The sequence below is a fragment of the Acartia tonsa genome, chromosome 15 (assembly GCF_053477335.1).
Source record: "Acartia tonsa isolate MP-2025a chromosome 15, ASM5347733v1, whole genome shotgun sequence".
Lineage (NCBI taxonomy): Eukaryota > Metazoa > Arthropoda > Copepoda > Calanoida > Acartiidae > Acartia > Acartia tonsa.
In genome coordinates, this window is record NC_137274.1 from 16847594 (window position 1) to 16862433 (window position 14840).

Genomic DNA, 14840 nt, shown 5'->3' on the forward strand with positions numbered 1-14840 from the left:
TTTAAAATTACTTACCCAGTTATCCAAAATTATGAAAAAAAATTTGCTAAATTTAATAAAATCACTTTTTAATTTCTAGATTTGGCTGTTACAATAGCTTAAAACAGCCAAAAACTGCTGAAAACAGCTATCAACAGCAAAAGGTATATATTTCAGATATGACTTGTAATAAAGGTAATATCCTCTTAGAAATATTTTTTTTCAATTTTGAAAATTTGTATGCTCTCCTGTTTAAAAGTCTAATACTTCTTGTATAATCCAGCTATTGTAATGATTATATTTTCACCATTTATAAATTTAGCCCTACCCCAAAATACATTAAAAGAGGAAGGTGGTTAATTCTATTTTGCTGTACCTGGCCTAACTTGGACATGTAAATTAGTTAGTATTGTGTAGACATTTGTTAAATAAACCCACATATTTTTGTGACCTAATAGTGATGATAATAATAATTTGCACTTATTTAGCTTTACAGAATTTGTGCCTTAACATTTCAAGCTGGTGTCAGCTGTGGGATTGCTAGCAAAAAAAAAATTTGATGCTAGAAATGAAGATCATTCGAGAATATAAAAAATAATTTCAACATATTTAGTAATTTTCTGCACTTCTAATAGAAAACATAATTAATCAAAATAGTTTTTCACTTGAAAAAATTATCAGTTATATTATTTGCATAAATAATACCTCTTGGTTTTAGTAAATAAAGCATATACATACAAATATTTATACCTAAATAGTTTGTAATCAAAACTAATCTCCCTAATAAGCATGTTTTTCTTGGAAGGAATTTCATAGATTAAATATTCTTAATGCTTTAAATGTTCACCTTTTGTTTTTGATATCTTTTCTTCTGTTCATCATCATGATTCAAGAAACATTGCAATCCCTTAATATTAAATATCTTAGATAAATATATACAAATACAGGGTGTTTCAAAATAAACTGCGTTTTTCTGATTTTTGGAAACAACCAGTAGGAGTATGAAAAAAAAATTATATATTCTATTCTCTATAATTCTCTATGGATCAATTTATAAAAAGTGTTTTCTAACATCTCTTAAAACAATAGCGCTTTTTAGAGCTTTACCCCTTACAGTTGGGCCCCTTGTTGCACCCTAATCAGTCGGGGGGGGGGCCCCTATTATCTCAGTTCCTATTAAAGCTAGTCCCCTGTTTGATAATGAATTTTCGACCTTAAGTGAAACAAAGTCAATTTTCGCTTCCTTCACCCTTTTATTTAACAACCTTTATTTTTAGGTCCTTTTTCACTTAAGAATTTCAAACGGCTGTAATTTTCTTATTTTTAAAGAAAAATTTTTTCACAGAAAATGTTTATCTTTATGCAAATTTTATATTAGAAATATCAAAACATAAATTTCAGCAGCTGCAGCTGTACTTGGCAGCTGCCAGCCGCCACAGTTGGCGGTCGGCACGAAAACGGCAACGGATCTTTATGAAATTTTAATATGTCTCTAAGTCTCTAAGTCAAAAATTGCGGTCTAAGGAGCCTTTTAAAGATTTCTGGAGACCTGGAGGATCAGGACCTGCAGGATCATACCTGGAACCTGAAATTGATTTGAACACCTGTATTTCATATAAGGATTTACTACTAGAGGATAATTTAGTATTTTAGTAAGATAAAATGCTTTGTATAAGTCAAAAAAATATTTTTGCTTTTTACCTGGATTACCCTGCCAGGTTTGCTGGCATCCTGTACCCGCCAGGATGGAGATATTCAAAAAATTCCAACTCTCAGTTATGTATACCCATACTTAAAAAGTCACACAGTTTGGGCTCTTTATCTCTCACAAACAGAAAAGAGATAGAAAAAACCAGATAGGGTGGCGTTCAACGCCCCCCCCCCCCCCGACCGTTAAGGGTTAAATAATTCAAAATTTATGTGTGTTGCTTTATTCAAGTAGAATTTAGGGCTATAACATTCAATTAAATTTTTCTTTTTACTTGAAAACGACATTATAGCACGCTCAACCAAATATTCTAATAATTACATATAAAATCTAATTTAAAATGTTGTTTTTGAAAACAAAAAATCAATGTTCTTTTTGCTTGGATTTTAGTTCTTAGTATTAAAATTCTTCATATTCATTCCTCGCCCCTCCCTCTTTAATCTCTTAATTTTGATTGACAGATTATAAGAGATCATCTCATAAAACATGAGTAATTGAAGAAAACGCACTTTTAACCGACAATTTCAAACCATGATAACTTGCTTATTTTTAAAGGGACTGTAAACGTAAATTTTTCTCATCTTAATATCAAATCTTAACATTATCTCATTCATAATATCTCACAGATAGAGCAAAAGGCGCTTTGTTTGCTTAAAAAACGGCCTTTTCCGACGATTTTTATAAGGTAAAGGGAAAGAAAGAAATTTTCCATATTATATAAAATGTGCATTAAATTGCTTTTTTCTCCCATTATAGCTAAAATTAAAATTTTTCACATAGTTCTTGATTTTTCCTAACGGTTAAGCTGACTTTTAACATAATCCTTGCTTTAAACCAATGTATAGTTACTTAGAAATTGATAAAATAAGCAATATTTTTTATTGAAAACCAAATATAATAACAAAGCTAGAAACCATTTTTTTTATTAGTATCCAATTACCTCAAGATGGCCCATCTCTCGCCCACCTTTAATTACAAATTTGTAAATAATAAAGACACAATATTTCTTTATAAAACAGTCTGATAAAAGTGTAAACTAATTCTACAAAGTGGGTTATTTATTGTCCAACACAATAAAAAAGGATATTATTATTTTGAATAATTATGTGAGATTCAACCCTTTGTTGACATTGAGGTATTTTTTTGTCAATAATACGAATTTAAAATAGGTGTTTATTACCTAATTACTATGTTATAAAAAAAACTAATTGGCAATTTTATATCATAAAATAAATCCTTAACAGTAAGTAAATTGTTTCAACTATATATGACAAGTTAAATATCCCTACAAACAATATAAGAAACAAAAACGTTCAGATTTTCCCTGTTTTTTTACTTTTTCCCTCCCAAAATACCATAGAATCAAGGCATTATTCCTGGATATTTTTGTTAATAGGACGTTTTTGGTTGATCAGTGTAGTAAATGTGCTTAGAAAATGTTAAGATTTGATAATCAGATGAGAAATTTTTACATTCACACTCCCTTTAAAGATATCAAAATTATATAAAAAGTGACTTCTTTTATTTGTCAATGCACACAGTATTAATAGAGATCTTTTTTCTAAAGATGACTTTGCCATAGAGAAATAGAAAAAACTAAATTCTGAAGAACCTAAAAAGGTCTTTGCATGGAGCCTAAAAAGAAAATATGTAAAAAAATTCATTGGGGAACATTGATTCAACCTTTTACTACTTGGATATTGTACTTTTGAAACAATATATTGCAAAATATACAAGTTTAATCAATCTAATTGATATCTCATATTCAACATTAAACATTTTTCCCCTCCATGTACCATTCAGTACAGCCGCATTTTTAGAGATATTAAAAAACACCTTAAGTAATTCCAATGTACATTTTTGCATAGAATATGGACCTATAATCATTTTTTTCATATTCCTTCTGGTTGTTTCTCAAAACCTGAAAACGCATTTTTTTTTAAAACACGTACCGTGTATATTTAACATAACCACAATCATCAAATCAAAAATGTGAAAAAAGGCTCTCTTTGATTTTAAAAAAAGATTTTACAATAAAGTTAATTAATCCTTATACTAAAGTAACAGGATGTTTGTCTGATTATGTGTCTGTGTGTCTGCACCATAGGATCTCGCTAACCGCTGAACCGATCAGGTTCTCCTTAACAGAGTAGATTCTCATAGGTCCTGGGAAGGTTTATAACTATATTCTTGGATGATGGGACACCCCCAACCCCCCCCCCAAATTTCTTTTTAAAAATTTTTTACTAAAATTAAAAATGATTGGGGGGACACCCCCCCCCCCCCACAGAAAAAAAAAATTTCCACCCCCGAAAATATTTTTCTTTTAAAATCTAAAATAAGAAATTGGGTTATCAAATTCGACTCCCCCCTCCTCAAGTGCCCCTAGAGGCCTCTAGGGGCATAGCGGCTAGTTATAATATATAATAATTGCCAGTACCAATAGTACCAAAAGTTTTATAGCAATGAAACTTTTATTGTTAGCTCAATTGTCCTTGGTGAAGTGTATAAAATTATTGTTCATTCTTTCATCCCATAGTATTCTTGATAAATACTTATTCAAGTTATAAGTATACAATTCACAAATAGAATTCAGACTTTTAGACAAAAGATTTAGTTAAGTGTTTATCAAAATTTTTGTTCTCTCAAGCAGAGCTCTAAACCTGCCAGGCTACCCAGATCACAATATAACCTAAACTAAAGTGATAAACAAATAAACAACCCCCCCTCCCCTTCTGTATCCATTTGCTTTTGAAAACACAGGGGTGGGAGAGGTTATCTATGCACCACAAGGTACATTGTGTTGTAACAATATATTTTAATGAAAAAATATCAAGAAACTAGTTTAAACAGTTTTTTTTTAATAATCCGTGTTTTTCGGGCTGATTTTTTCTTACATATATAATTTTGGGCTATGAAATATATGCAGCAAGAAAACAAATTTACCCCTATCTTGCGGGTGCCTTTATCTACCCCCGAAAAAAAAAAATCCCTAACAAAAAAATTTTGGCGCGCTCGCGTGCATTTTTACTACTAAATATTTTATAGTATTTTAATATTATGTAGGTACCTTTTTACATTATCAAATTACCAACCCCAAAAATTTTACCTCGATGGTAAATTTTTTTTGGGGGGAGGGGTAAATAAAATTTACCCCTGCCAACAGATTTCAGGGGGTTAATCAACCCCCCAAGCTAATTTTACCCCTGGGGTAAAAATTTTGGGTGGGTAAAAAAATTATGCGTTGCACTTCGCGTCCATTTTACCCCCACCAAAATAAAAAAGCTTTGTTTTCTTTATTGCTTACACAGCATTTTACTCCATAAAAGTTCTTTTAATTTCATTAATAAAAATTTAATTATCTCTATACCTACAAGAAGCTAAATTGTAAAGGAAAAACTTAAGGCAGTAATTGAGTTCATGGGATCTTATATATAAGGATCCAAGCCATTTTTTACATACTTACCTTGTACAACATCACTAGTTGATAAGCAAATGCCATTCCAAGCTTTTTAACACTCCAAGTTTTCTCCAAAACAAGGTCTAGTATGAGTGATATGCTTGGTAGAAGTAGAATGATCACTAAAAAAAATATTACATCGATAATTAAAGTTTATTGAGCAAAATATTTTTTTTTTTATTTTCTAATATACATAATCTAGTTATGAACTATTATTTAGGTTTGAAATAAATTTAGACTTTTAAATTTGAAATATTAAACAGAGAAAAATCATTTAATTTAGTTCATTAATCAGACCATTTATCCTTTTATTTCTCCATACATAGGTAGAATTAGAATAATTCATACTCCTAAAATTTAGTATTTTAAATTTGATGTCATTATTAACCCTTCCAGATCGGGGGTTTAGTTTAGTAATTTTACGTTGGCATGAGTTGATTTTATTAGGATATCTGGCCTGTGTCGGTCGTGGTGTCCGGTCAAAGTTGGTTGGGTAGCAAAAAAAATTTGAAAAAATTCTAAATAAATCTTAATTTCTACATTATGACTTTTGTGTATAAGGTAGAAACCTAAATTTTTTTTGGTGAATACTTAGATATCAATGACCATCTGAGAAAAGTGGTGTTATGACCGTTTGACCGCTCCCTGACCGACTTTATGACCGATTTTTGTCCAGCTTTTACTACAGACATATATCATGAATATCGTGGCTTCTATTACAGCTAGAGACCTATAATTTTTTTTAGTAAATCCTTGAGCAATAATAAACAGATAAAATATTAATTTTCGCCGCCAACCGCCGTTTTACCGCCGTAACCGCCGAAAATGGCGGTTTCCGTTATTTGCCGTTTTTCGGCGATGATCAGAAAAAGTAATTTTTTTGTTATGAAAAATAAAAGTTCGTCCTAAAATTTGGTCATCCTAGCTGCAAAATTGGCCGCTCTACAGCTGTTTTAAAATTTAGCGGCTGGCCGCTAACGCTAAAAAGCGGCTAAGGAGCGGTCTGACTGCTATGACTAGAAAAAGTAATTTTCTCTAAAAATACACATGAACCACCAGAAAAAAACCACGTCTTTATCTGTACCAGGAGCCGAGATAGAGGGGGGGGCTCTTTTAGCCCCCCCCCCCCTCCCGATCTATTAAGGTGGGAATTGAGGCCCGATCTGTAAGGGTTAATAACAAACAAAGTAAAAATATTAAAAGAATAGCCAAAGAATGACAAAATTTTTATGTAGTGAAAAAGCAGATTAGTAGAGTTTAGAAATTTTCATGGAACCTTTTATTTGCTGAAGAATAAGTATAGTGTTGCTAAACTAAACAGTATATACATACAGATAAATTTAAATTTTTTATTTTAGCTAGGATTTATTTGGGATCATTGCAAGAAATTAAGTAACAGGTTTTGACATATTGTCACAGTAGCTTTTTTGGTATTTTAGTTTAGGTAAATGTAAGCTCTCAGAGCATACAGTCGCATGCACAATGTGAAAGTGAGTAACCTCACACAAAAATCCAACATATAAACATCAACTTTAGTTAAATAAAAATATTTATTCCAATACAAAACTTCTAGAATCTACATATAAAATGGCAAGGGTAAAAATTAGGTGAAAGCAAAAGGGAAGGGGTGAATTTTTGTCTGGGGAGGAAACTTACATTACTTCTATCAAATTTTAGCATAAAGAATGTAAATAGAAATTTAAGAACACTATGTTTATAATAAAATGCAATGATATTCCCTTTAATAGAAGACATTGGGGAACCTTGGCTCCATGCTGAGACTCTGAATTAAGCGTCTTATACTACATCGGGGTAATATTATAAAAAATGACTAGTAAATTTCTGAAACTTGATGACTGTTTTCATCTTTAAAGATTATTCTTAAAGTATTCTACTAAATTTCTAAATTCAAATGAGTAGGGAAAAGCAATGGACTTTTTGAGAGAAAGATATTGAATTTAATTTTAAACTTTTAAAAATTTCTGCTATATTTTAGGCAATTTTTCAAAAATTTTACTAATAACTATCATAAATCTTAGACATGAATAAAAAAAAGTCAAATAAACTTGTCATTACAACATGAAAAATTTATTAAGTACCTGATGAAATAAATCCAATAGAATTCATCTGTTCTTGTCCAAACTTTGTATATCTGTATGTGTAGTTGGCTACTTCTGTATATCAAATGAACAATCAATAAGTAAGCTTGAAATTTGATCTTGTTGTTACACTTTAGTTGATTTAAAATATTTGCTTTTGCATTACTCTTGGGTTTATCTATTGAGAGTTATATAGTTATATACATTTTAAAGTATAACTAAATAAAATTTAAACAAATAAAAAAAAATTTAAGTTTTAGGATGGTTTAAGGCTATTTTTTGTTAATTACTAAAACTATGAATAAAAGCCCCAAGATTCTGAGCAGCTGTTATCTATATATAGAATTGGTTGATGATTCTAATAAAAATATAAAAATGTACAAAAAGATCAAAACCAGTTTTGTTAGCCTATGCCTTGGCATCTTGTGGCTAACAAAACTGGATTTAATGCTATGACTGTATATTTTAATACTTGTAGAAAACTGGATATTAAATGATGCCATATATAGTTTTTCAGTGTGTCTTAGAACCAGTTCCAATCCACTGGAAATAAATCAGTTTCACAATGATACTGGAAAATTATTTAATAATAAATGTTTAAAAATAATTACTGAAATAATAGCAAAATAGAATTAAAAAATAGAAAGATGTAATTTGATTGTTTCCTGTTTGTTGAGTATACTCTTCATATTCATTCTAAAATTTAAGAATGAGAATAAAATTCAAGATTAAAAATACAAAAATAAAATAAAAATATAGAACTTATCATTACCCAGGTAAAATTTGAGTTAGACCAATACTGAATGAGAACTTTTAGGTCACTGATGAAATCCCAGGCTGGCAAACACACATCAAACATCAAGAATAACAAATTGGCCAATGTTAAAATTTGGCTTGTCTCCAGCAAACTAAACATTAATAATAAGTTTATTCATACTGTAATTGTGCACTATAAATAACTTTAGAATCATATAGAACAGATTATATTAAGAATAATAACTAACTATAATACAAGTCACTAGAGAGAAAGAAATATTTTCATGTTTATACCATGTCTTACTTAAAGAGATAACAGGCAATCATTCAAAAAGTATGGGAGGAGAGGTTTTATGTGCTTAACATCACACTTTAAGGGATATTACCATTACTTTTTTACCTTGGGCATTTTTTTGTGAGATTTTTGAATTTTCCTCTCTTAACCTAAATTGATTTTAAATTATATATTTTTTTAGCGATATAATATAATAGAAATTGTTTGATACCAATGTCTGCAAAATGGGGGTGTATCTACAATTTATAACCCCCTGTTAGAAAACCAAAAGTGGTCATAATAAATTAAATTTTTCATGACTTTTTGGGCTTCCAACACAAAGTTACTTTTTGCCTTGTACAAAAACTGCATATTAACTACCTTTAAATTGTGCATTTATCTGTGAATTTTCAATGTTTCCAAACATGAATTTAGTTTTTTTTATTATGATTGTAAAGGTTTTTAGAAATATATTAGAGAAGTTAAGAAAGGTAATTATCATTCTACTTGCTTAAAGGATGCCTGCAAGAAATACCACGCTTTAACTACTGAAAGACTGACACAAGCAGAACCAATACCCCAAATTTAAAGCCTTCAGCTTCAATAACAAAAAACTTTTAGGCATTTCAAAATAGCATTCATGTACAATGAAAATTTTGAAAGATTTACAATGCTCATAAAAGAAAAAACAATATTAAATTACGTCGCCTAGACATAAAATTATAACCTTATCCTTGTCAGATATTTAGATTGCTGGTTACTGATAACATTTTTAAAATAAAAAAACCACATTTTATTGTCAAAATCTATGAAAAAAAATCAATTTATATTGCATTTGTGAATGAAAATCATAGCAGAAACAAAGGGAAAAACTGATACAAGCTCAGCAGTGATTGGTTGCTAAGCTAATTCAGCCTTCTGATTGGCTACAGTACACTTGGTACAACGCAAGTTAAACTTATTTTTTTTTAATGATTTTGACTATAAAAATGGTATTTTTATTGTAAAAATGTAATTAGTTACTGGCAACCTAAATTTATGACAAAAATAAGCTTATAATTTTGTTTCTAGGCCACGTAGTTTCTAATTTCTAACATTAGCATTGAGATTTTTTCAAAATTTCATTGTACATAAAATGTCATTTTAAAATGCCTAGAATGTTTTTGTTATAGAAGCTGAAGGCTTTAAATTTGGGGTATTGGGTCTACTTGTGGCAGTCTTTCAGCAGTTAAAGCGTGGTATTTCTTGCAGGCTTCCTTTAACAGGGAATAATCTGCATTTTCTTATCCTAAAATTTCAAAGCATACATAAATTATTCAAAAAAAAAATTTTTTACTTAATTAAAAATTCTTTACCAGTTTGCTTTTTAATAAAAACTCTATATAATTCATTGAATTATGAATTATTTTATGTGACCTTAGTAAAACAATTTAGTCTAGATAAGATAAGATAATTAGGGAAAAACCATTATTACCATATCACCAATAACAACATTTTCTTCTTCAGTTCCACAATTTATGTTGCTGGATCTCATTTCTCCCTGTAAAATGAAAAATATGATTAGTCTTATAAAAATTAAATTTTTGAATCAAAAAGATTTTTTGTGTTCTGCATCCTGCATCTGTATATAACACAAAAATCTTTTTTTATTATTTTATCATTTGTTAACATAGTTGGCAATTTTTTTTAATAAAACTTTTTCTGTCTAAAATGGAAATGATCTGATGGAACTAAAGTTTGAATTTAAGTCCATCATTGTAAAACTTTTATTTTAAAACAATTACCTCCAAAAGAGTAACTTGCTCCTCTGCTGAATTGAATGTAACAGGATCCCTGAATCTTGTTACCCCATGAGATTTAATCTAAATAAAGATTAATTATTATCAAATAGTATAAATATTTTATGCCAACATCTGTACAGACAAATTTTAAATGGAATTAATTTGCGCTATCAAGGCCCCTTAATGGATCAAGTATGTTGTATATTAAGCTTTTTAGTTGTGGGTACTTCAAAACAAATTAGACAAATAGTCCATCCTAAAAAGACTAAGTTTAGTAAGCTTCTCAAAAGGTCCATTTAAAGTTAGAAATTTGTTTTACTCAAAAACTAGGAACTGACCTAGAACTTTGTCAGTCTTTTGTTTTCATTTTAGCTAGGTAAAAGACATTGGACAAAAAATTTATAACATCCTCAATAAAAATAAACAAAATTTATCCCCATGTAGATTTCAATGTTTGTATAGAAATCATAAATAATAATAAATCATGTATTGAAAGTCTTTGAGTGCCAGTATAATTGGTCCAAAAACGCTCAAATCTCTTTTTTTATGACTCTTTGTTTGTGGTTAAGGATATAAAGCAAAAATTTATTGACTTAGGCGTCCTCATCCCTCCGCCCTCTCCCCCCCTTCAATCTATTAAGGTTTTGTTGAGGATTAATCTTTCAGGCTTAGATATGGTTCATGGTTTATATATATTAGGTATATGACTTCGATTTTAAAATATCTAGTATACTGTGATCCATTATTGTAATTTGGTCCAATCATAATAAATTACAAAACATCCATGATGTACAAATTACAAAAGTTTTTACAAAATCATTTATTATTTTTGAAATGTCTGTCCTTTTATCTGTCCATTAGCTATAAAGTGTGAGTTATTTCTCGCATTGTATTGTAAACAGCTTTCCGCGGATATAGAATGTACAATTATAAGATTAAAACCAGTTTTTTTAGACCCAAGGTGCTGAAGGCACAGGCTAAAAAACTGGTTTTAATTTTATTATTGTACATTTTTATATTCGTAGAATATGATACGATGCTAGACATAGTATTTTGGTTGAGGACCAGTTCCTATCCACCAAATTCGAATGAATACAAGAAATATATAGCCTAGTCAACTATATATAAAATATCCATGGCAGTGGGACTGGTATAAGGCAGATTTTTAGCTGCTTAATATTTTTTGCAAATTTCCCAATGTAATTGGTATTTTTTTGTCAAATTAAAAAAAAAATTCAAAATTCCACTGGATGTTTTTGTTCAAAACTTACATTTTCTAAACTACCAGAGTTTTCATTTACAGTTTCAATTCCTTGTCCACTTTCTTCTAGGATTGGTTTTATTTCTTCCTATAACATAAAATAAAATAAAACAAGGATGACAACATCCATAAAAGCGAAGCACTGAAACGGTAGGACAAACGAACATTAACACTTGTATAGTGTATGAACTGAATAATCAGAATATAAAAGAAATATCGAAAGAGTCGAAGCAAAATTTATGTAAATTTGTTGGAAAACTGCTTGATACAGGATAATGTTTATGGACATACTTACAGTTTTAGGACTTGATTATAGAGTTGCTTCGCTTATACTATTTTTCTTTGTTGTCCCAGGAATCAATATACCAAAAATCAGATCAAACGGATAATTAGATCATATAAAAATTTGTTGTTAAAAAAGTAGAAAAATCAACATGTTTAAAATGGACGTACGGACATTCTGGTAATGATTATAGAGTTGCTACGGTTTCTAAATCGTACCTAACTACTACAGGAATCATCATGCAAAATTTGAAATCGATAGGACAATTCTAACATGCCTAAATTAACGAATAAAAGCTATCTATCTCGGACGGACGGACGGACGGACGTACGGACGGACGGACGGACCGACCCTAATTATAGAAAAGCTTCGCTTTTAAAAATTAGATTTTTTTCAACTAATCTAAAATGAAAAAATGCTTCAAATAACTTATTAAATGGCTCCTGTGGCCGCAATTTTTGACTTAGAGACTTCAAATTTTAAACTTAAGCTTTTCTTACATGTCTACATAACGTATTAAAATTTCATAAAGATCCGCCGCCGTTTTCCCGCTGACCGCCGACTGCGGCGGCTGGCAGCTGCCAAGTACAGCTGCGGCCGCTGAAATTTATATTTTGATATTTCAAATATAAAACTTACATAAAGATAAACATTTTCTGCAAATAAATATTTTATTCTAGCTTCAAAAATAAAAAAATTACAGCCGTTTGAAATTTTTAAGTACAAAAGGACCTGAAAACAAAGGTTGTTAAATAAAAGGGTGAAGGAAGCGAAAATTGATCTTGACTTACTTTAGGTCGGAAATTCATCATAACACAGTGGACTTACACAAAAAAATTTAGCCCTCTAGCTCTAATAAGAACTGAGATAATATAGGGGGGCAACTGATTTAGGTTCGGCAAGTGGCCCGACTGTAAGGGGTTAAGAGTTGTTGAAACAAAATTATTTATAGGTTCACCTCCAAAAGTCTATCTTGCTCCTCTGCTAATTTGACATAACCATTGACACTTAATTCGTAATGAGAGTCAACCTAAATAAAGATCAAGATATAATTATTTGTCCAATAATGTAATCTAAAAATTAAAAGGCAGTGGATGAGTTTTTATTAATAATATTCTAAAAAGAAGTAAAAACTATTTTGTCATGAAATTAGTATTTCCTCCAATGGCAGGCGACTAGATTATGCCATACTTAGACCTTGCAATTGATTTTTAGGTTTCTGCAGAGTGATAGGTATATATTCATAGGATTAAACTGCAACAGTCTGGAGGGAAGGGAGCATTAAAATGATATAAAAATGATAACACCATGAGACAGTTATATATGTCACACGGTTGATTTTTTATTAAATGAATAAGTTAGGGTACAATGTTTGGCACTTTCAATATAAGTAAATGATAATAACAAAGCCACAGAATACGATAATACCTTCAGAAAAATCGATGAAAATAGTTTTCATACTAAATTTTGTTTTTTTTATATTTTTTCTAAAATGTCATGACAGAAGATGTAAAATGTCATCTTAGTTTTTTGAAAGGATTAATCTTCTCTGAAATCTAAATTATCAAAATATTTTTTTTGGTAAATGATTATACGATATATGTCAAACATTTTATCAAAAAGAAATATTTAAAATTGTGAGGTAGAAACCTGAATAATTTTTCTTGTGGAAATAGCTTTCTGCAAATGTTGATAAACATATGTCAGCTAGCATTAAGATGTTTGTACTGCCAATACACGTTGGGTTTTATTTAAATAATTTTTTTAAAATGTTCTTTTTTTTACCTCGTATACTAATAACGAAAATCTGATTCACTTATAGTCGGAAATTCATTATGAAACAGGGGACATGCACAAAATTTTTGAGCCCTGATCAAATAGGAGCTGAGATAATAGGGGGGCAGGCGACCGACTGATAAGTGTTAAATAGAAGTTGATTGAATATTGGTTGGAAAAGGTGATCATTAACCACCCCCACCCCCCCCCCCCCCACCCCCCCAATCGACTAAGACTCGCCTACGGCCCGATCTTTTAGGATTGCTTTGTAATTCACATTTTTGAAAGTCTTTCAACAGTATACACAGCAAATTCTCTCTTTTTTAACTAACTTTCCGAACAATATACCTAAAGCATTTGAATTAACAAAGGATATGCTAATATTTTTACCATTCAAGTTTATTTAATATTCTAATAAATAGCGCAACCCTCCAAGTTATGGCTACTTTTCATGAACATATGATCTAAAGAATAAGCTCTGACGCAATGTCATGTAAGGATATTATAATATTCATTAAAAAAATTGTTATTTTTGCATATATGTTACATTTTACAGTGTTTTGTGGCTCAAAAGAAAGACAATTAAAATTTATTTCATATTATATAGTTTAAATTGCATAAGATAACCTAGAAATAGTAAAAAAGTCCCTTTCTTTTTTTGTCGTAAAACAGAAATTAACAAAGATTTTTATTAAAAAACACCTTAGTGTAAAAATTAAAAATTCTAAATATGGTCACAAAAAGATTCAATTAGTTTATTAAATGTTTCATTTTCAGCAAATGACGATTAATCTCTATTACAAAGAATAAAGTGTAAAAAGATATTCTCGTTTTAATTTTAAGCAACTTAAAATGCATTTTAATACCTTTTAATGATTTATTTTTTAAAACATCATTTTATAAAATGTTATTGATTTTTAAAGTTTTATATTAGAATGTTTTTAAATTTTGTTAACATTTTGTTTTAAATGTAGAAAATTGGTAATTCTAAACATTCAAAAAATTATTTTATTAAATTTTCATCACTTAAATTGCATGTTTGATGACATTTTCAACTGATAATACAAGAAAAATCGTTTAAGTTTTATTATATTTTACTTTGAAATGTTAAAAAATATAATTATTGTCAAAAATGTGGAAGTTATACTTTCCTCAAAAAAAGACCTAAAACATGCAAATTAACACGTGTAATGAGATTTTTTTTCTTTCAGGTTTAATTTTAAGTAATTATTGATATTTTTTGTAAAAAGGATTTTATATAAAAAGTTTTAAAACTCGAGTTATGTAGTGGTTCTAAAAAAGCTTGCGAATTTATGCAATTTTCTTGCAAAAAAAATTTTCTAGGATTTTAAAAATAGCATAGGGTGTTATTAGACGTACTTACAGATACAATTGCTAAGTCATTTTGGCCAAACACTAAAATAAAGTTTTGACATCTGAGGGACCATACGTGGTCAGCAAAC

At 29.6% G+C, this 14840-nt stretch overlaps 1 protein-coding gene across 1 annotated transcript; it reads right to left on the reverse strand.

Moving 5' to 3' along the window:
• Window positions 1-7843: 7843 nt before the first annotated feature.
• LOC145306956 (uncharacterized) lies at window positions 7844-12647 on the reverse strand. Its single transcript, XM_080149297.1, has 7 exons — window positions 12560-12647; window positions 11329-11406; window positions 10061-10138; window positions 9751-9816; window positions 8403-8446; window positions 8019-8154; window positions 7844-7942 (listed from the first exon to the last, which is right to left on the reverse strand). The coding sequence occupies exons 4-7, from the start codon at window positions 9808-9810 to the stop codon at window positions 7844-7846; spliced, it is 339 nt and encodes a 112-aa protein (XP_080005423.1). The 5' UTR covers window positions 9811-9816; window positions 10061-10138; window positions 11329-11406; window positions 12560-12647.
• Window positions 12648-14840: the final 2193 nt, after the last annotated feature.

Coding starts and splice junctions, on each gene's coding strand:
- LOC145306956 (XM_080149297.1), bottom strand. CDS start 9,810: ATGAGATCCAGCAACATAAATTGTGGAACTGAAGAAGAAAATGTTGTT. Junction 8,155..8,402: donor CTCACAAAAAAATGCCCAAG/GTAAAAAAGTAA, acceptor ATTAATGTTTAG/TTTGCTGGAGACAAGCCAAA. Junction 7,943..8,018: donor CTAACTCAAATTTTACCTGG/GTAATGATAAGT, acceptor CTTAAATTTTAG/AATGAATATGAAGAGTATAC.